Raw genomic sequence first — 22,861 nt, 5'->3', positions numbered from 1 at the left:
TTTCAAGCCTGTACTTTAAGACTTGGTGCCACTTTGGTTTAGACAAAACACTTGCTCAATGTATAAGGTAGATCTCATGAATGGCAGGTATCCTTAATGGATAGCTGGCCGTTTGGTAAATGCCTTTAAGCTTTTAATATAGCAACCCTTATTCTTAAGTTGCTGGATATTTTGCTTCATAAATTTCATTCTCTCATTCAAGTTTGGTATCCTGTTTTTCCCAGGCTAAAATTATATTACTCCCTTTGCTCTGAGCAAATGTGTGGCTATCTATTCAGATGCCCCTTTACATTCTTAAATTTCCACAAGATAGCAATCCTATACATACTCCACTTGATAACTGAGCTTTTGCTTCTCAATTATTCATGCCCAAATAAGTGATGGAGCTAATAACAGTGAAGCTTATTTTGCTGGCCTTTGTGCTAGCAGAGTGAAGAGCCCATGATATCTTACTGCTCAATTTATCATTCTAAGACTCTTGAGAAACTTCTGGTTTTATTATGAAGGAAATTGGTGCTTCACAGTAATTCCTTTCTAACCATTGGTTTTTCTTGATTTTAAAAAATTGAGTAAATTTGACATCTAACTTTAAGGTGTACAGCATGTTACTTTGATACATTTATATACCGTAATGATTGTTGCAGTGATATTTATCACATCACATAATTATATCATCTGTATTCATCATACTGTGCATTAGATCTGTGGTTTACTAGTTTGTACAAGTTTGTACCCTAAAAACACCATTACTCTTACCTTCCCCCCATCTCCTGTTCACCACCATTTTATTCTGGCTTTTACTAGTTTAGCTTTTTTAGATTCCGTATATAAGTGATATGCAGTATTTGTCTTTATCTGACTTATCTTGTTTAGCATGTGTTCAAGGTCCATCCATGTTGTAGCAAATGGCAGGATATCCCTTCTCGTGGATGATTTAACTTATTTACAGGTCTCCTGGTTATATAGGACAAAATTTGTGGCTTGGCCTTACTATTTAAGATTCATATATTAGTATTTCCCTGTTTTTCTTTCATTTTTACACCCAGTTAATTTACTTATATCTTATGTCTCAGTGAAAGGGTATTCAAATCTTTTTTTTGGAATAAAGTAGGATACAAATAAATGGCATACCATACAAACTGAGCTTTCTGTGACTTTTACTCTTCTAAAGGCAACTCTGACGGAGTTGCAAAAAACTCTACATGGACTTTCTCCTTTGCCTACTTCAATTTTAAGAATTCTGAGGTCTAGAGAGATTATAGGGTGCACGCCTGGGGTACTAGGCAAGGATTCTAGCATTGTGGGCCATTCCCAAGTCCAGTTTTTCCTAATGTGATCATGTAAAGAATTCTAAAACATGTTGAGCAATGAATGGTAATGCATGTACGCTATACTAAAAGCTAAAAATCAAAACCTTACCTTGAAAGTCATAAGAAAATTCATGCCCGAGGTATAACCAATTGTTATGTTAATTCAAACAGGTTTTATAGTTTTGCTACTGTTTTAGGAATCTAATATATTTTATGCATTATTACAACCGATCGCAAAAGTGGTTATTATCTGTATTATTTCTAAATTACTCCAAAACCCATACTGGTAAAAAATATTTTTTAATTATGCTGAGGCTATGCCACATTTTCTCCTTCCCTCAAGAAAACATGTACCTTTTAGATGTGGATAAACAGTAACAACTCATCACTGAGCATTTTTTTTTTTTTCCTTTATGGAAGCTTCATATATTCAAAACATACTTAAAAAAAAAAAACATTTTAGCCATCAAACTACCTGCTTGGCATCCATGGTAATACAGGCAAACCTTAACCGAAAGTAATCTTGCATCTTATTTACAGTGTTACTTAGGAACTGAGAAGTAATTTCAAGGATTTTACTGCTGAATCCCCCAACTAATTTACCTATGTTAAATAGAACATATACAGAGCCATTTAAAAAAACAATTATGTCGGGCACATTCGAATCTGCCAACCTAGTTTTTGTTCAGAACCAGCAATAGATAAAAGTCAGGAACTAGCCACCAGGTGAACTCATTCTTTCTTGGTGTCCTTATTTCAGATGTAAGAGGCTACGTGAATGTTTTATTCACCAATACCTTATGAAAAAAAAATCACTAACCAAAAAGTTTCCCCAAAACTTTTAGTAATGAATGAGTACACACACAACATTTAGATGCTAATCCCATGGTGCAAGGGTTTCCTGCAAAGTACCTTTAATACGTTTGCATCAGCAGCAGGCATTAGGATGCGCTAATTTTGGCACCATAAGTTATATGTGTAGCACTACACATTAGTTGCCAAGTCACCCCAACCAATATTTATCCTTATGAATAGAAAAACTGAACAAAAACATAGTTCTGATAAAGGCTGCATTCATAAAGCCAACAGAGTTTAAAGAAATTGTTTTCACAATCGAGGGCTGCCATTTGAGATGGTTTCGTTAATGATAAAAACAGGAATTATTTAGAAGATGAAATACTTCACTGTCCTTTACTGTGAATATATTAAGTGTTTTGCTATATAAAATATACCCTCAAAAAGTCAAAATATTTAAAATCAATGTTCCAAAAAAAAAAAATTACAGCTATGTTACTGTTCAGCTCCATTCAAGTAAACAGTGATACTGCATTCTCCAAAAAAGTTGTAGCTGAGGCAAAAGCTTAGAAGTTTGCATTCTGGGAGTGTAAAAGAAACACCTCACTCCGCATACTGTTAAGACTATCACTCTGCTTCGGTAATTTGAATCTATCACATCTTATTTCAACAGGTAAAGCACTCTGCTGAAAATATAAAAAGTTATAAAAGGCAATCATAAAAGATTAAATCTTGGTAGGCATGTCAGCTTTCTTTTAATAAAAACTAAAATAGTCACTGCCATCTAGTTAAATAAGTCTCTTGTTAAGAGTGTTCCAGTTACTGAAAAAGGGCCCTTAAAAACCCCAACTGCCTGTATCTCCAAACCCTACTACCCCCGCATCTTGCCCCACAATACACATTTGGGGGAGGGGTCACGTAATGTGCAAACTGGCAAAACAAATGTGGAGGAGAGGGGACTTCTTGAAATGATGTGCCCAATCAGTTCTTGGTTTATTCTTTTACAATATCAACTTCCAAAAAGTAAAATAACCAAAGTAGTCCTAAAAATACACAAAACAAACCTTCATCTTTGCATTCCTTTCCCAACACAAAAGTATGTACAGCATGTTTAATAATATGCAATATGCAAAAGCTTTGTGTTGCTGTTAGCAACATCTATACCCACCCACCCTCCTTATTCACAAGTGTACCTCTACTAAACACAATTACATCACTAAGCCTGTTAGTTTGAAAGAATCTTAAATTTGTTAAAACTGGAAAATCTTTGTATAGGGGCTCCACTCATTTGACTCAAGGTTATAGACTTCCACCGTATTCAGAAATTCATTGCCATCAAATCCTCCCACGGCATAAATGGTGCTCCCTACAGTTGCAATCCCAGCATTGCTCCTTGGTGAAGTCATATTTCCCATCATCTTCCATTCATTCCTAGTTGGATCATACATCTCCACACAACTGATGGCATGGGAACCATCAAAGCCACCACCTACAAACAGTTTGCCTAAAAGAGAAATGAAACAAGGTAAATCTAAAGGATAAAGAATAAAAAACCTAAATCTGTCTTTTGCTAAAACCAGTGCTTCTTAGAAATGCCTCTTCATTGTACAAAATGTATTAAATGCCTATTAGTGTGGCAAGCACTCTCTAGAGGCTGGGGATACAAATGGAATAAAATGGATAAACACTCATTTGCACATGGAACTCAGGCATTTAAAGAAGCAGCACCTAACCAGAGTGCAATTCTCACAACAGTTCTATGTGACAGTTGCTATTATTGCCACTTTACAGATGAAACAAGGCACAAAAAAGTTGGACAACTTGCCAAAAGACACAGCTTGTAAATGGCAAACCGGAAGAGTTCTGCGTGCTGGAAGTATTGTATTAGTTCAGTATGTAAGAACTAGGATTCAAAAGAAGTTATGGAAGAGCAGATTTCAGATAAGTGAACATTTTCTACAGCTTTCCAACTACATGTTTTTGATGAAGAAATCTTTTTGAAAAAAATTATGACTGTGATCAAATATACATGCAGAGCAGTTAATAGTTATTTTCAAACAGAAATGTTAGCATTAAATACTCTAGCTCAGAAAAAATTTTCTTAGATTCTCAAATTCATCATTTTCTCATCTGATTGTCACTTAACCAACCTGTATCCATGTAAGTCCACACTTAATGTTGTCAGTAGGTTCTGAGACTTTAAGCAAAATGATATACAACGAAACCGATTTTACCACAGGCTAATTGATATAAACAAGACTTCTGAGTTCCTATGGTATCTTATAATGAAAGGATGTTATTCGGGGGCCAGTATTTATGAAAGAACTGACAAAGCTCACAACAGGCTGAAGACGCTCTCACCTGCTGAGCCACAAGTTTACGAAGATTCTGCTTTTGTTCCAAACTAAATTCATTATCATAGTTATATAATTTAACATTATATAAATAAACTAGATGTGAAAAGAAATTGAGTTTATATAAAACTATATAAAAGTTTAACGCCTTGGAAAGACTTGTTAAAATAGTCGAAAAGTTTGCTTCCAATTAGGTGTACACAGAATAAAGACTAGTTATAGATGATTGGCACTTATTTTGTTTTGCAAATCAAATTCTTTAAATTTTTGCTCTAAAACTCAAACTCCAAGGTGATGCACTATGGGTATGGTTCATAAAAGAAAATAACTTAGACCTTAATTCAGTGAACCCATCAAAAGATTGGTGAATTAATATACTTATGTTATATTAAGTACTGAGTCTCTAATTAGAAAAGACATTTCTAAAAGATAAACTACCAATCTCTACTGCATCAGAAAAGACGGCTGCTTCTGGATTCTTAATTATATGAGCGTAGTTTTCAATGACATTCTCTTGGAATTTTAGAACAAACTCCTGCCATTATCTAACTCCTCAGCTCTCCAAATCCCAACACTCACCGTCAAGAACAGCTACTCCAGCTCCTCGCCTGGCCACATTCATGGGTGCAATTAAAGTCCAGGTGTTATTTACAGGATTGTAACGTTCTACTGTATTCAGGCAATTCCAAGACTCTGCACCTCCAATTATGTACAAATAACCTCCAAGCTCACAGACTGCAGACTGGTGTCTACCTATAAAATCAAGTCCAAACAAAATCATTATTCTATCTCCCAAACTCTTAAATGTGTACTACACATACAGTCGATTCAAGTCTTTTTCAAAGACAACTTTAAGAGAAAAGAAAATCAACTTACGAATGTTAAGAGGAGCACAGCTTGTCCATGACTTTGTTACAGGATCAAATACATCACAATTTTTCAGTCCTTTCTGACCATATGGATCAGAGCCACCGACAATGTATAATTTCTCATTCAGAGCACACACTCCTATGTGAGTATGAAATAAGGTTATACATCGACGGTTATCATATTTAAATACTGATTACTTCTGAAGAAAAGCATTATTACCTGCATTACAACGGTTAGTTCTCAATTCTGGAACAGGAATCCAGTCATCTACATTTGGATCATACATCTCTCCACAACTCAGGTCATCTGAGTGGCCATTCGATCCACCAACCACATAGAGCTGGCCCTATGCCAAAAGTGAGAGATCAGATTTCCACCATTCTGAAGCTCGGAGGAAAAGCTAAATATGGGCTGCTTCTTCCTGCAGCATAATGCACTTACCATAAGTACAGCCATTTGAAAGCGGGCTCTTGGTGTTCTCATTGGAGCAAGAAAGGACCAGAGATCTGTATGTGGATCATAGCATTCAACTGTTCGAAGACATTCCTCTCTGTTATAGCCACCTGGTCAAAGAACCATGAAGACTCATGTTCAAAATGTTAAACTGGACCAGAGTTTCTGATCCAAAATGGTTTAAGTAATCTGCACAATGAGAAAATTTGTATGCACAAACTTAAGGCTCCATTAGTTGATGTTTTTTAACTAAGTGCTTATAGTAGCTATTCATACTGAACATGACATTATCAGTATGAGTAAACTGCTTAGTCTTGGCTTGAAAATTGAAGGGAACGATTTACCCACTTTATAGATTTTTTAAGAATTCGAAACAGACATTGAGTCTGAGATGTAGTAAAGTGGAATGCTAAGGAAGGCAGGCATATTGAACCTTCTCTTCAAAAGTCTGCATGTCACAAGCAAGTGTAAATAAGTGTCCACTTAGAGGCTTAGCTAGTTGAAGGTTTCAGACAAGAAATCATGCATTCTTGTTCTTACCTGCAGCTATGAGTTTGCCGTTCATCTCCGCTGTCCCCAGGCCAGACCGTGCGTAATGCATGGGAGACATGGGCTTCTCGATTAGCTCATCTGGTTGCATCTCAAAGCTTAAACTTTTAGTCAGTTTTGGAGTGCTTGTTGGTGAGCTCTGTGGGGTGTTTCGCCCATGAAGGAAAATTACACAAAATATACCATCCAGCACAGCCAGGCACAAGTAAGTGTTATCTGTGAAAGCAGAAAAGTTCTGTTTAAAATGCGGTTATTTTAACTTTTGGTTGCTGTGTAATCCTGAATTAGACTCCAGATTCCAGGTGGGAACGATCTGCTATTGTTTTCCAAACTTAGTTGCTTCTGAGTTTTTCCCTCAAATAGTCAATTTAAAAGTGTTAAGTGATTCCGCTAACTTAAGTGGTTCCTTCTTAAGAAATAAACTGAAGAAAATCTGATATGTATAATACACTTACTTGAAGTCTTTTCTGAAGCAACGATTTTCCACTCATGCTTAGGGCTTTGTACAGTAGCATTTGGAGAAGAGACACATCCAGTGGAACTGCTACTTATCTGCTTATGGCCATTCTCACGTGGTGGCTTTTTCTGCAAAATCAAAAGGCAGCTACAGAAACCTAGCCAGAGACCATCCTTGGTGTACCCTTGTTCCTGAGCTATTCCACGACACTGAAAACACACCTAGTATCCTTCACCTGTGTGGACATTTATAGCACACCTAAATTTAATACAAACCAACACTTGCCAATTGACAAATTACTGGCGTACGTCTATCTCCACTTAATAACAAAACAACTACACTTACACAAATTGCCTGGTCAGGAAAAGCTCAATTTAAACAATTCAATATGTTGTGGGTCAAGTATCAATTCCTCAACAGAGGGGAAAAAAAATCCCCAAACCCATAATCCACATAAGCTCATATACTCTTTACATTAAGTACAGAATCTTCTAAAATTAACTGGGAGACATTTAACCCACTGTCTCCATAAAACAGTCAACTGTCAAACCTAACTAGATTATGGACTGGTATCCTTCACATAATACCAGTAAAAGTGAGCAGACATATCCATCGAGTCTCTCTGAAAGTATTTTATAGGAAAAAATTAATTACAAGAAACACTTAAAAGAGTATTTCTTTAGGACTACCTCATAGGTATTATGGCGTGGTTTTCTAGACAAAACTACATTAAAACACAAAAATAAAAACTAATCAGAAATGAAATACTAAAAAAACCGAGCATTCACAAAAGTAGAATACATAGGAACACTGGAAGAGGTCCCACCTACCACCTTCAGTACCTAGCCAAGCCTGCCCATCCCTTATTTTAGTCCCCAGGGCCAGAGCCACATGGGTAGATAGTATTTTTAATGAGAATTTCTGTTTCTAGTGGAAGCTTTTTGCTTACACCTGACAATCAGGTGCTCAGCTTTTTGCTTCCACTAGAAACAGAAACATAGAAAAAGACTTTGGTAGTTACTTGAGCTGTGAAAAAAACTATTAAAAGTTTGATCTGGGACATTCAGCAAGTGTGGTTACAGCCTGTGTAGGCTATTTTGAGAAAGGGCAGAGAACACCATGTTAATGGTTATTAAATCCCATTTAGACGTTATGTACCTAAGGTATTATTAGGTACTTTATTCACATCATTTTTAATCTAGTGAGGGCAATATTACCTACCCATTTTGTAGATAAAAATATGGAAACTCAGAGAACATATGCATTACCTAAGGCAATACAATTACAATATTAGAAATTCTGAGTATAAAGCCACTATTTTTATACTACGACAGACCGTGTCAAAACCCCAACCCAGTCTGTGGGAAGAAGGGGATCCAAGGTATCACAGACTGATGATGCTTACAATAAGAGCTTCTATCACAGCAAGAAAACTGTCCTAATGTAAGGACTAAACAGAGAAAATCAACAATGAAGACTGCTAGTGTTATATGACTAACAAGCCTCATATAGAAACGGTGGTTAACGCCTTTATAGTCTTTCTGGAACATTTTCAAACATAATCTTTTAGTCTCTCTTATCTCCAAACTTTCCCACACAAACTTTTACCACCCAGCCTACCTCAGTGGCTCACACTTTCTTTGCCTCTGGCTCCCCAGGGGTTAGTCTCCAGTGACATCTCAAGCTGAGTTTCTTAACCTTAATACTCTTTGGAAACTATATCTACTCAAGGCTACTACTAGGTGGCTTCCTAAAACCAGAGTGGCATTGTGGGAGAGATACCCCTAACCTTCTTTTACATGACTTCTCAGAGAATGAATTAACGTAGCTGACAATTTGGTCCTCAAACTCTCTCTTCCCATGTTAGCTAGCTTTTACAACACTATTTGATTCTAATTGTCCTACCTTTCTAATGGCTTCTTCTCAACCTCTTTTCCCATTCCTGAAGTCTAATGTGTCCCCTCATCCTTTTAACTTCATCTCCATTCATGGCACCACCTTCTAAGGAATCCCGCTTACTCTCAAATTCTTCCTATTTCTTAATTTTCCTAAACAATTAAGGACTACTGACTCAACTTTTCTAACTATGACTATCTGAGTCCATCCTCCTTCCTTGTGCCCTTAGATCAAAGCCCTCATTTCTTCACTTGAACTACTGCTTCTAACAGCCTACAAATTGGTCTCACAAGCTCTAATCCACCTTCTGTACCTGGATATAAAAACGAAGGGTTTAATGCAATCATTTTGCATTAAAGTAAAAAAACACAAACCTGCTGGAATCCCATGACCCAGAGACTGCCACCCGACAAATAAATCATTTATATAAACTATGATTAACATAAAGAATTTTGCGATACAGAAATATCATAATTTAATCAGTACCCCTATTGTTGGAAAATACATCTGTTCATGTCTACTCCCTTGTCTAAAATTTTTTGAAGTTCTCCACTGCTTGTAGGATAAAGTGCTTAGCTCCACTCAGGTGGCATTTACCCACTTTCCAAGTCCTGTGACCCGCAATTTCAAGAGTTATCATCCTTTCACAGACCTCCTTTGCTACCTGACACACTTCCCTCTATCTGCTCTGCAAACTCTTCTGAATCCGAAGATTGCTCAAATGTTGTTTTTTGTGAAATTTTCCTGGTTTCTCTCCTCTTGATTCCACTATGCTCTCCCTGTTATGCCTTTGGTAGATATCTCTTATAAGTCTGTACTGTTTTCCCTACTAATAGGTAAAAAAAGGTCCTGAAAGTAGAAACTGTCTCTTACACACTTTTGTGTCCCCATATCTACATTACTGCCTGACAATCAGGTGCTCAACCTTTGCTTTGTTGAAAGAATACTTTTTTAAAAATGTTAAGATGTGTGGAGTTAAGAGGGAAAACACCCTAAATAAATGTTCAAAACACACAAACATGAACAAAGTTCTCAACTTAGACCCAATCACTTTTTCTGAAAATATTCAGCCACTAGTAACATAGAACACCTAGTAACATCACCATATAGAATACTGAGTCTATCATTTATCTTCTAATTATTAAAGGAAAACAGCCCTTCAACTAGGTTAACTCAGCCTACTTTATATTTTATTCTTCACAAATACACTGTTAAGCTAAAGGCCAAAACAGAATGCATACTGTATGGTCATTTATATAAATTTCAAACACGGGCAAACAAATCTGTTGTTTTAGAAGTTAGGATAATGGCTTCCTTTGGCGGTAGTGTAGGGCAGTGATTGGGGAGGGGCAAGAGGAAGGTTTCCAGGATGCTAGAACCCTCTTCTCAACCCAGGTAGTGTTTAAACTAGGGGTTCACCATGTGACACTTATGATCTGTGCACTCTTCTCTATGTCATTTGTCCATAAACAAAAAGGTTTATCCTGAGATTTTAAAAAATTGGGTCTGACATTCTTGTTGCAAACAACTATTTTTCTAACCAAATAATTTCTATATCGCTTCATCTTATTTGCTTTTTCTTACTACTTATAAATCCTACTGAGAAAAAATCTAAGTGGGGTTTCCTGATTTGTTCATTTCTTTTTATGTAGCAAAAATGGTAATAACCCTAAGGTATGCTTTTCTCCCAAAAATGTTTGTCTCGTCATATCAATGAAATTCTTCCACTTTCCTTTATTAAAGGAAAATTTCAATATACTATAAAATGCTCTAATCAAATTTTAACCTGAGGTTACCTCAGATGTGCAATGTGTACCTGCACAAACTGAATGTGGTCATCATCACTGCCAAACACCTCAGCCTGTCCATCTAGTAGGTTCCCATCAAGCAGCTTGTGATCAGCTGAGTAGTACAAGGTTTGAACCTGCAAAACAGCAACAGAACACCCATGTGGCTACTGTCTCCATGGCTACTCCACTAGTATGCAGATCACACAAACGCCTCAAGGTAACCTCCAGTGTGCTTCTTGAGCTTCTTGACATCTTATTCTGGCAGAATCCCAAAGTAAAGAAAATACATGTCATGGTTGAAAAAATTTTAAAAGCAAAAATAAAATACAGAATCTTCTAATACTGGCTGAGGAGTCCTTGGCTTGATTGGCGTGAAAGAAATCTTCATTGGTTTTCATAGCTTCTATTATATAGCACTAAGAAAAAAGGCACTAGTACAATATATAGGGTCTTAAAGAATACATATTTACAATAAAATACTGAATACAGTTTACACCTTTGAAGATAAATGGTCTAATTTGCATAAACATATTTCTGTCCTGTAGGCAATGTCAAAAACAGATGAAAAACAAATTCAAAAATTCAAATAAGCTATAGAGAGACTTCCCTTAACAGATGCAAATACATGGCGAATGCATCTGATTTTCAAGTGGGAAACCACGTAGAACTTAAAGATCACCTGTTAGCCTTTTTAGAATATAACGATAACAATATTTTTAAAGGCCTAACAGATCTGGTAAGCCTTTAGTGAATCTGAAAGGCTTATGTGGAGTGATACTCAAGGCTGCTCCACTGCTCCATCTGCATATATTTAATTCCCACCATTTGTCCATTAATTTTTTTGTGTGTGCTTTTTAAAAGTAGCCCAAAGTGGGGTGACTCTATGTATGAACAACACCATTGAAAAACACAAAGCTTTAAAAAAAAAGATAAGAATCCTGTAAAGGAGTAAACACCATTAAATCATCATCGTTCTCTGCCCACAGCGGATTTTTCTTAGGAGAACTGGGGCAGGACTGCTGCTTCTTTACGTGTCAATACACTTGAGGTTTCTTCTTGTTTCTTCAGTCTTGGGTATCCTAGTTTTGTTAATAAACCTATGGGGAGATAAATCAATGGGGAGGAACAACCATTAGAAGCTTTTACCTACTTGTCAATTTTAAAGCAAAAACCTGTGAAGAAAAATTAAGAATCTACAGAAAATTTCAGTACCACCTCCCATTTCTAAAGCAAATTACATGCTACTTAAAGAAAGTTAATAGCACATAATAAGCAAAGAAATAAAAGAAAAGCAGAAGACCAAACTGAACAGTTCATTCAGCTCACCTGGACACCCCCCCTGTTTCTCAGCTTAGGGGTACCTATAGCAAAATTTAAATTCTTTAGGGTCATGGTTATAAAATAAAAGTGAAAGGGAATCCTTCATGTTATAGCAAAATAATTCTTAAGAACTGTTGAATCCCATTTACTTTCAAACTAACCTCTTCCATCAGCTCCTCCAGACTGTCTCCATTCTCCCAGATGCTACGCTGCACCCAGTTGATTACCTTTGTGTACAATTTGCCATTGCTGGGCAAGCAAACGTTATCTTCCAGCATTACCTCCAACTAGGGTTGGGAAAAACAACACATGGATCAGTGCTGAACCTCTCACCTCTCATCTTCAGCTTAATCCTCGATTTCAAAATAAAGCTGTCAAAGATGCTCGGTTGTATTCCATACATTTACTCTAATTTGTGAAGAAACCAGTAGCCCAAAAACAAAGAGTGTAAACAAAGTGGCAGGCGGAAAGCCATTACACTGCTAAAAATAATATCATTTCAAGGTACTGTCTTTTTTGTAACCATCACTCACTTGTTTGAAATACCCACAAAGATTCCATGCCTGGAACTAAGTAGTATCTCTCTCTTTAGAGATTTTACTCCTTACCTTTAGCCGTGGAAGTTTAAGAAACTCTTCCTCTTCTGAAATTTGTAACAAATGCTCCTGAATATAAGCATCAACCTTATTCAACAAACGGGAGTCTCCCATACAGCTTGCAAAGTTTCGGTAAGAAATGCAGCTGGTTACGTCCATTCGAGATAGTAGATAATCGCCACAAACCTTGGAAAACAAATACGAGTACCAACATTTAAAATGTTTTATTTAAAAGACATTTAATACTCATTGTGTAAGCATTATGTGGACATACAAAGATGAATCAAAAATCACTGCCTTAATACGAGTTTAACAGTGGGCAGAAAAATGTATACAAACGATACACATCAAAGAATGCCATACAAGTATGTAAGTTGTTTAAGGAAAAAAGCAATAAACTAAAATGCTATGATAATGCATGAGAAATGTTAAGTACTATTTCCAATGAGAATAATTAGATAAGGCTTCATGAAGGTAATATCTATCCGAACTGGGCTCTACACGTGAGATGACAGTACTGAACGCAGATAGGGAGTAGGGAATTTGTTGCAAACAATAGTTTGGCTGGAACAAAAGACAATCAGGAAATAATTCTGAGAAAACAGCAACTACATTAGGAGGAATCTGGTGCTAACTCAAGATGGGGTATGTGCTACAAACCACCGAAGGATTTTTAAGCAGAAGAATTGCTGTTAGAGGAGGGGCCGGGAAACCTTTTTGTAAAGGGCCAGATAGTAAATATTTTAGGCTTGTGGGCCATACTGTATCTATCACAACTGCTCAACTGGTGGAAAGCAGCCATGGACCATATGTAAATGAAAGCTGGCCTGAGGCTTGCAGTTTACTGACCCCCACAGTAGAGGATTAAATGTTTTTCCTACGAATCATTAACCACTTGTCAATGGCATTAAATTCTAGAAGGAATACTTTTAAAGAAAAACAAAAGAATTTTAATTCATGCTATCAGATACTGACAACCTGCCAGAGAAGAATATTGGAAGAGCAAGATTTTAGCTCCTATTATCTGAGAGGAGGTGTGACCTTCCTACATTACTATAGCCACATAGTTTTAAAAGCATATGCAGTTCTCTAGGGAGAAAATGATTTCAAGTTCTTGAGACTAATAAATGTCTTATGAGAAATTATGCATCCTAATCAATGTAACAGTACTACTTGTATATTACTTTTGGTACTCTACCTGCTTTACTCTGTCCATCTTCAGCTTTTTGGCTGCAGAATAAACATCTTTCACTAATTCCTTATCGGCTTTCAACCTATTACAAAAAAGTTATTTATCATTTAAGATACCAAAGCCTTAAAACACAGATACTTAATCTAAATAAGTTCAGAGAAACTTGAAATTTCTTGATGACATTCCCTAATTATGAGTTACTCCAAAGAACTTACTGTGCAGTGTAGGCATAATTCAACAAGACTTCAACAGCTTCTGGATTGAGATCATCAAATTTAACATGGGAAACTCTATGAGGATCACTATCACTATTGAAGATTTCAAATAAATAGGGACTGCAGCAAGCCAGGACTGCTCTGTGTGCTAACATCTCATGGCCACAGACCTGAAATTAAGAGGAATTAAAATTAGAAATACTGTGGACTATGTATTTCTCTAGCTAATTATCGGATCCTTTACCTTAAATTTTTTTTAAAGTTATTTCATTATATGCCTCCTATGAACAAAAAATAAGAAAATCCAAGACCCTACAGCTTTTAGTAATAAAAAAATCAATTCTGTAAGTTTGCAATTCTGAAGTTGTAAATACCTGCAGTCGAACATCACAGAACTGGCCACTTTTCCTCAGGGCATTTAATTTGGCAACAGAAGACTCAATGAAATTTTCATCTTCGAACATTAAATATCCATTGGGAATCATTTTTCCTTATAAATTTAGCTAAAGGGCAAAAAGAAGCCGAGTTATTCTACTTGTGAATGTAGTTTTTATATTCTAAAGATATAGTATCTTTATTTTCAGATGCCATCCTATGTACAGCAAAAATTTTATCATGCAGAAACATAACTGAAACAACACCCAAACCCATTCCACAAGCAACCTAAAAGCCTGGAAGGTTCTGAAGTGGTCATCACATGTAGGTTTTCCCTTGATTTGGGATACATTCCTTTACCCACAAATGAGAAAAACTGATACATAAGATGAACTTAAATTCTGTTCCCTTTTCAGGTTTCATATGTTCCAAATATAAAAATACATGAAAAAACCTTATATTCTTTTTAAAAAATTCCATTTCCCCTATTCTTGTGAACAAATGGTTTTTTATATAGACTAATGGCTAAACTAAAATGCATCATTAAAAAGCAGCAAGAGGAGATTTTAGTTTGAAGTAACATTTAAATTCAAAAGAGAAAGGAAAAAATAGTGACATGTTTTGTTTTGTTTTTCCTACAAATGATTACTGACTTCTCTGCCTTTTAAAAAATTATGAAAGGGTGTTAATGTACCTGGCTCAGTCTTTAGAAGAACAATGTGTCTTAATGCTGCTCGGGGCAATGAATATTCACTTACCTACTATACTGGTGAGAAACTTATTTCTGGGTCGTCTTAAATAATCCAAGGACCAAGGAGTGTGAAAACTTAGCACTTCGTTGAGGTATGAAGACAGGTGGCTGAACTGAAGGCAGAGATGTCTTAAGCTCTAATGGTGATTCCAAAACTATCAGGCTTGAAAATGATGTAATCAAGTCCTTAAAAGCTATAGACATGAATTTCTTCTGTGATAATCATGCATCATAATCTGTAACAATGAAACATTTTAGATATTCAGAATGATCAAAGACGGTCATTCATCTAGGTAAATCAGATCACACAAAGTCCTGATCTTAAAGAGATTTTTGAGGTAAATCGTACAAATAGAAAAAGTAACTACCACAAATGTGATTATATATAAACATTTTTCATTTAACCTGTAACTACTTAGGTGATCCAAAAAAAATCCCTTCGCCGAAAAGCAGGAGCCAATAATAGTTTTCTAATATTCTTTACTATTAGATACCAGTTGATACAGAAACATGTGATCAGTCTGTTTTCACCAGCCAGCAAGCAACCTTTGGGCACTATTCCCAGACATGTACACAGTGTTACAGTCAACAGATATGCTGTTCCCCAAAATGTGCTTTGTACTTCCCAGCCTCTGTACCTTTGTTCAAGTTGTTCTTTCCTGTTGGGATACCCTTAATCCAACCTCTACCAAATGAAATCTTACCTCCATTGAGCCCTGCCAAATCCCCCCAGGTAAGAAGTAGTTTCTCCTCGTCCTCCACAAACTAAACCCTCTCTGAAAAGGATGTTTAATCTTCCAGCTGGCCTGTTCTGGGTTGTGCTTCTTTAAACCTGCTTATCTTCTTTGATTTGAGGTCCCTTGAAGAGGCAGAGCCTCTGTCTTATTCGTCTTTGTATCCACCCCATCTACCGCCTACCAAAACAACTGGCATAGAAACTTGAATATAAAGATTTATCTGAACTGCCATTACACTACTAATTCAGGAAACCAGAACTAAGTAAGAAATTATTTGAAAGGTGTGCATACTTTTTAAAATGGACATCTTAAAATTACCCAGATTTTCCTTATACACCATTCATATCCACAATTCTGACTCTAACAATTATGTTAAAGTGAATAATCACTTAACCCAGGACCCATTGAAGGCTGGTCAAGTTCTAATTTAACAAACCGATTGTGTTAAATTCAACGCGAACAATCTGTAAGAGAGCGGGATCCCATACGTCCTACCTGTACAACTTAGGTTTTATTTCAAGGAATCCTGAGTATTCTGACTCAGGGTAGGATTGTTGTTAATGCTTACGCCTGCAAAGAAACTATATCATATTGTTATGTAATATTGATTTCCTCTGCTCTACACTTTCATCTAGATTAATTCTGTGTTTCTCAAGAAAGCGGTTCTAACAAAAATGTTTTCTAACACAATTCTCTACACCTACAGAGAACACACTATCTTAAAGAAACCTTCAAACATTTTTAGCCTAGACCCGGCTCAAATTCAGAAAATCTTTGTATATCTGGTATATAATAGGGTGGCCACTCCACAGGCAGTTGGTAACTCACTTCAATTTCCTAAGCTCTTAAAACAAGGGTGTGTGTGTGTGTGTGGTGGGATGGGGGTGCGGGGGGCTCCATGCAAATTATGTTGACATGATTAAAATGTGCCCTTTGAAAAACCATGATACAGAGATTTATAAATATTTTAAACTTTGACCAGTTTTATTCAGTATTTACTTGTAAACTAGTCTTGATCCAACTATATAAAAATGGCATCTATTTATATTTAATAAATTGGAAGTTCTATCTTAATTTTTAAAAACAAATTTGTACAATATTAGTTTTGCAATAGAGTCCTACTGCCTCTAGTACTTGATGTTAATATGAACCTCATTACTTAATGTCTACTTATCAGTACAACCCTACTTGATTTAAATACTAGCCCAAGTCCACTTGACATTTAGTAGCAAACTTATTTTATTCAATTACCGACCTACTCTCACCCACCCCCAAATTCAAGGGGTCATATCAACTCCTGCTTGCAAAAACATGTCTTTGAAAGTTCACATTCACTTTCACTAAAGTAAGCTTAGGCAAATTGAGAATTTTAAACTATTCCAAAAATTCAGTGAAGATCTTCAAAAATTGGTCTATGAAACTCAAGCTTAATAACTAGTAGAATAAAATTACCAGGGAGAACTTTTTTCTTTGAAAAGCCAAACCAAAAGCCCCAACATCCCAGAGTTACATAAAAGTAGAAAATTTAGAATTCTGTTTGATATTTAAAATATACCTTTGACTAATCCATTTTTATCATTTAAAATGGGGTCAAATACAATATATTCTGGTAAATATACTTTAGTTTCTTATAAGGCCAGTGCAAGAAAAGGGAGACAGAAGGCTCATAAATGAGTAATTAAACTTCTTTAGTAACACCCAGAAGTTCACAAGTTACCGCAGCCTCGATTAGCTTAACTGAAGTACAAGTCAACAGGTCTCATCAAAGAGTTGTAAAAAAGGTGGGCACAGTATCACCTTTCTCCAAATTTTTCTTGGGCTTTCACTAAGAAGGGCAAGATAAAACCTTATCATCAAACTTTCAAAACATCCTTAAACTTGAAGGCAAGTTACAAACGTTTAAGCTTCCAGGCAATCTTTTGAGGGCAGCCAACTCACACAAAACAGCAATCAACTCCATTTTTTAAGGACAGATTTTGTAAATCATTAGAATCTTTTTAAAACCAAAAGTAACAGATTTTATGGATTCCCAGTGTCACCTCTGAAACTACTATCACCATCCCCCCATATCATTAGAATTCCAAAAAGCCTAACAGTCGTTTTTAGTTTGCTGAATGCTAAAAAAGTAAGGCGGTAGGGAGAAATTTGCTTTGGGACATTAAAAGAAAATATAATCCAGTCCATGGACCGGACTTGTTCGACTGTTAAGAGTATTACAAGGCTTCCAGGGTTGTTCTTTATTACTTCTAGATAGATCCACACACGAGTCCTCAAAGGCTTGACTGAAGCCGGGGTGTTCTAATCCTCCAACACTAACAACAGACATTAGCAAACAAAAACGCGCGCGCCCTTTAGGCATCTGATTTCTACTTGCTATAGTGTTGAAGTGTCAGCTGTCTCAAAGTAGTGGAGAAAAGTAAATCTATTTCTACGGTATTTGTGGTTCAAGTTCCCCTACGTTCGCCTCTCAATCTGATACTACCCGATCCTCCCTAAGAGTTTACAACCAGAAACCCCTTGCAAGATGATTAGAAGGCCGAAAAAAGGGCTCGCCGATTTTTGTAAAAAAGAAAGTGGCGAGCGCCCCTGAGTGAGAAGAGCCCTGCAGCCCCAGGCCTACCTCCGCCCGCGGCGCGGCGGGCGCCCACTCCGCAGGCTGCGAGGCAAGGCGCCCGGCGCCTGCACACCCCCGCCCGGGATTGGCCGGCCCCGCAGTCATTCAGCGCTGACACGTCAGGCCAGCCGCTCCCTCCCTCCTCCCGCCCCCTTCTCCCCGCGCTTGGCAAGAAAAGCGGGCAACGTGGAGCGGGAACAAAGGACCCCGCGGCCCACGGCGATCAGGGACGCGGTGCCACTCCACTCCAGGCCCCGGGCACCAATGCGGCCCGGGGCTGTCTCCCCGCCCATACGCGCCAGGTCCTGGGAGCAGAGTCCAGACCTGGCGGACCCACACTAGGCGTCGGTTCCTGACAGCAGGAACGGAGATTCCCGCGTCCTCCTTCCGGCAGGTCATCCCCACCCCGCGCCGCCCTGACCCAGGCTCCCGAGCAAGAACGTCTCGTTCCTCCCGCCCCGCTTCCTCGGCCCTGGCGCTCTCCGAGGCTGCCAGCTCCCGCCCGCGACCGCCGACGCGACCTAGCAACCATGGCAGCGCCCGGCCGCGCGGCGCCGGCGCCTCGCCCTCAGAGAGCGGCGGCGGCGGCTGGAGGGTTACTCCCCGCGGGACCGGGACACCTCCCCGCACCTCACACCCTCTTGGCGGCCGGCGGCGCCATCCTTCAGATCGGATTCCGGCCGCGCCCTCTTCCTCCGCCACCGTCCGTGGGACCAGCGCGTCTTACCTGGTTCATCTCTGAAGAGATGGAAAAACTCATCTCTGGAGCTTCGACGGGGAGCAGGAGGAAGCGGGCGGGAACAGGCCCAACGGAAAGCGCCTCGAGGCCGCGGAGGGGGTAACCGATCGAGCGGGAGAACGAGCGGTCAGTCCACGGAGGCTGCGAGAAGGGGGGGAGCGCCAACGGGGATTCGCGGGGACTCGCTCGCTCGCTCGCTGGCACAGTCGCGCCGAAGCAGCAGGCGGAGAAACTGCGCCCGGCAGCTCAGAGCGACCGACCTCCACGCGCGTCCCGGAGACACTGCCGCCGTCGCCGCCCGCTCGCGCCTCACCCCCTCGCACGTCACCACGTGCGCCGTCGCCGCCGCCAACGCCTCCCGGACGCTTCCGGCTCGAATCTGTCCGCGAATCAGAGGCGAGCACCAGGAAGATGCGGCTCGCTGCCCCGCCCACCCCTCGCCCCGCCCCGCCCCGCCCTTCTCCTTCGCCCTCTCTGGTTCTTTCCTGCACAGCTCAACTAGGTCAACGCAAGGTGATCCCTGGGAGCGAGGCGGTTCTCTGGGTGCGCCTCCTTTTACTTATCGCGTGGTTGTTCCTCCTTCTCTCGCCCCGCGCACTTACTTCGCCCTTTCGGACTGTTCCGCAACTGGTTCCCTCCAGTCGTCCTCACCTGTTCTGCTTTCCCCTAGAGGCACAGTAGCCAGAGGAATCAGATCAGGGAGATTAGATCTCGTCAAGCTTACATCTAGGCAACTGCTCTTGACTGGAGCTGGCCGCAGTGGACCTTAGAGTCTGTAGTTGGCCATCGGCCCTTACCTCGCTGGCGGGTGGTGGTGTGCGAGGAGGAGGCCTGGGGATTGTGAAGAAGAGAAGCACCTTAAGAGAAGGGGTGAGAGGATTCAGAAGCTTGGAAAAAACTATGGGAGAGGTCAGAGAAGACATAACATCATTGAGTCGGTTCTTTGCTGGTCTCGTCCTCTTTTGGAAATAGAAAATAGCCTTAAGAATTGATAGTCCCTCTCCTAACCTTCTGGGGCCTTTTAGACCAGATGCCAAACTTAATTATCCACCCCACCGCCTTGCCCCAAGAGGCAAACCTGTTCGAGAAAGCGTGATGTTTCCTGGGCTCTTGACAGCACCTTTATGTGACTGAAGGGCACATTGGAAAGTTTCCTGGAAGGAAGGTGAGGGGATATAGTGAGGTAAACTTGTTCAGAGTTTGGCAAAGGTTTCCAGGTTAATGTGCTGCCAGCTTATCCTGGTTTGGGGAGGGCACTTCAGTGGTCTAGGCCTAACCTTGTTTGTAGTCGATTGCTGAGTTAATTTATAGACATTTCTTTGTGAACACTTGCTACAATTTTTTATCATTAGCTATTTAGTTTATGCTTATGAGAGCAGAAAAAACAACGTTGAGGCCTTTACAATAGAAGCTTTACAACTTTGTATTCTAAAATGTCGAGGCAAGGAGACTTGTTTTCTTTTTCAATTCAATTGTGAGAGGAAAGAGGAACTAGGGTATCTGTTAAAATGATTCGTGTATCTTAAGAAGAAAAAGATTGACATTTCCACTGGGTTCTTGTTTTTGTCTTCTGAGAACCAACAGCAGTGTTTGCTCTTATTGCAAATGAAACTACTGGAGTATATACCTTCTAAGTTTTTTTAATACCCTGGGCTCCATCCTTCCAGTAAGATGTTATGAATTGCCCACTTGGGGTAGGCACACGACTGTATGGCCTGTTAGACACATGGTCCTACTTGCTGAACTCTAAATAGTGCCTTTGTGACCTGAAACAGTCAACTTTTCTTAAAGCTACAGTATGGTCATTCAGTGCATCTTTGCCTTGTATGGAATATATTTATATATTACCTTCTTTATGGATAATGACATGATTTATGTGTTCCATTTATCTTCCAGGCAACTCCAGACTTAAGCCTCTCCATCCAATTACTATATAATCCAGATGAAAACTTGAAAATGGAACATGGTAGGTAATTTCAACCTTATAAAGTAACAACTTACAAGATTTTGCTCTTAATATTTAAGTTAGACAAAATATATTTGAGGAGTGCTTAATGAAAATGAAAAATATCAACTATTTTATGTCAGACATCAAGAAAGATAAATTAGGAATTGGTGCCGATTTGCAATCTTTCCATTTTTATTACTCTGATCCAGCTTCAAATGTCTCAGCCCTAAATTCTGACTTTATTTATTACGTATTAGTCTGTTAAGGCTGTTGTAACAAATTAACACAAACAGTGGTTTAAACCAGCGGTCCCCAACCTTTTCAGCACCAGGCACCCGTGCTCCTTTGAGAATCTAATGCCTGATGATCTGAAGTGGAGCTGAGGTGGTGATACTAGCTCTGGGGAGTGGCTCCAAATGCAGAAGAAGCTTCGCTGGGTCACCTCCTGCTGTGCGACTTGGTTCCTAACAGGCCACAGACCAGTTTGAGTCTGTGGCCCAAGGGTTGGGAACTCCTGGTTTAAACAATAGAAATTTATTGTCTAACAGTTCTGGAGGCTGGAAGTATGAGTTCAAGGTGTCTGCAAGGCTGTACTCCCCCTGTAGGTGCTGGGGAAGGATCTGTTCCAGGCCTTTCTCCTGGCTTCTGATCAGTCCTTGGCTTGTGACAGCATAGCTCCAATCTTTGCATTTTCCCTGAGTGTCTGTCTGTGTCCAAATTTTCCCTTTTTATAAGGATACCAGTCATATTGGATTAGGGGCCCACTCTAACCCAGTATGACCTTATCTTAACTGAATGTGCGATGACTCTGTTTCCACGTGAGGTCACATTTTGAGGTACTGACGGTTAGTACTTAACATGAATTTTGGAGGGGACATAATTTAACTCATAACACTTTAGTTCAGTATGTCTCAAGTTTGGTTCACTGACCACATTTGTCAAAATCACTTTGATGTTCTTTTTGGAAATGCTGGTCCCTAGGCTTCACCCTAGACAAGTGATTCTCAAAGGAAGGGAGTGCTTTTTGTTCCCCGTGACATTTCGCAACCTTTGGGAACAGGACTGGAGCAGGGGTGCTACTGGTATCTAGTAAACATCATAAAATATACAGGGCAGTCTGCCACAACAAAAAATGATTCCACCCAAAATGGCAATAGTGCCAACATTGAGAAACCCTACCCGAGAGCTACTAGGTTAGGATCTCTGAGAAAGAGGCCTAGAAATCTACATTTTGCCAAGCATCCCAACATCTAGTACCCACACTAAAGTTTGAAAAGCACTACATTCCCAGACAAAAAGCTAAAAGAGTTTATCACCACCAACCCAGTATTAGAAGAAATGTCGAAGGGCCTCCTTTAAGAAGAAAAAAACCATGAATAATAAAATAGCAATAACTACATACCTAGTAATAATTACTTTAAATGTAAAAGGATTAAATGCTCCAATCAGAAGACATAGTGTGGTTGAACGAGAAGAAAACAAGACCCTTATATATGCTGCCTACAAGAGGCCCATTTCAGATCGAAAGACACACAGTCTGAAAGTAAAGGGATGGAAAAATATATTTCATGCAGATGGAAATGAGAAATGAGCAATACTTAGACCAGACAAAGTAGGCTTTAAAACAAAGGCTATAAAACGAGACAAAAAAGGAAATTTCATACATAATAGCCAAGATATTGAAGCAACCTAAGTGTCCATCAATAGATGATTGAATAAAAGAGGTGGTACATGTATACAATGAAATGTTACTTGGCCATAAAAAAGAATTAAATATGGTCATTTGCAACAACGTGGATGAAATATGGTCATTTGCAACAACGTGGATGAACCTAGAGGGTATTATGTTAAGTAAAATAAGTCAGACAGAGAATGACAAATACCGTATGATTTCACTTTT

At 39.0% G+C, this 22,861-nt stretch overlaps 2 protein-coding genes across 5 annotated transcripts in view; one reads left to right on the top strand and one right to left on the bottom strand.

Moving 5' to 3' along the window:
- The window catches only part of SWT1 (SWT1 RNA endoribonuclease homolog), a 126,923-nt gene that overhangs the window by 69,830 nt on the left and 34,232 nt on the right, over positions 1-22,861 (top strand). For 3 of the 4 annotated variants that reach the window (XR_005656954.1, XR_005656955.1, XR_005656953.1), the window contains exon 19: positions 20,910-20,979. The exons of the other annotated variant lie outside the window; for it this stretch is intronic. The gene's annotated coding sequence lies outside the window, so the exon portion shown is untranslated. The remainder of the gene's footprint in view (positions 1-20,909; positions 20,980-22,861) is intronic. 4 annotated transcript variants of the gene reach the window in all.
- On the bottom strand, positions 1,592-19,389 carry IVNS1ABP (influenza virus NS1A binding protein). The gene is made up of 15 exons (XM_039881245.1): positions 19,002-19,389; positions 14,931-15,159; positions 14,172-14,300; positions 13,798-13,967; positions 13,589-13,664; positions 12,403-12,576; positions 11,956-12,081; positions 10,501-10,608; positions 6,787-6,916; positions 6,323-6,547; positions 5,771-5,892; positions 5,549-5,675; positions 5,336-5,467; positions 5,039-5,212; positions 1,592-3,609 (listed from the first exon to the last, which is right to left on the bottom strand). The coding sequence occupies exons 3-15, from the start codon at positions 14,280-14,282 to the stop codon at positions 3,356-3,358; spliced, it is 1,929 nt and encodes a 642-aa protein (XP_039737179.1). The 5' UTR covers positions 14,283-14,300; positions 14,931-15,159; positions 19,002-19,389; the 3' UTR covers positions 1,592-3,355.

The sequence above is a fragment of the Pteropus medius genome, unplaced genomic scaffold (assembly GCF_902729225.1).
Source record: "Pteropus medius unplaced genomic scaffold, Ma_sr-lr_union100, whole genome shotgun sequence".
Taxonomy (NCBI): Eukaryota; Metazoa; Chordata; class Mammalia; order Chiroptera; family Pteropodidae; genus Pteropus; species Pteropus medius.
This window is presented reverse-complemented; position numbering and strand designations above follow the sequence as displayed.

Bases quoted from the DNA above. Each gene is read 5' to 3' on its own strand.
- IVNS1ABP (XM_039881245.1), bottom strand. From the start codon at position 14,282: ATGATTCCCAATGGATATTTAATGTTCGAAGATGAAAATTTCATTGAG. The intron at 10,609-11,955 runs GTTAGTTTGAAA...GCTGTTTTGCAG, and splicing joins TGGAGGAGCTGATGGAAGAG to GTTCAAACCTTGTACTACTC. The intron at 6,917-10,500 runs GTACACATTGCA...TTGATTTTGCAG, and splicing joins ACCACATTCAGTTTGTGCAG to AAAAAGCCACCACGTGAGAA.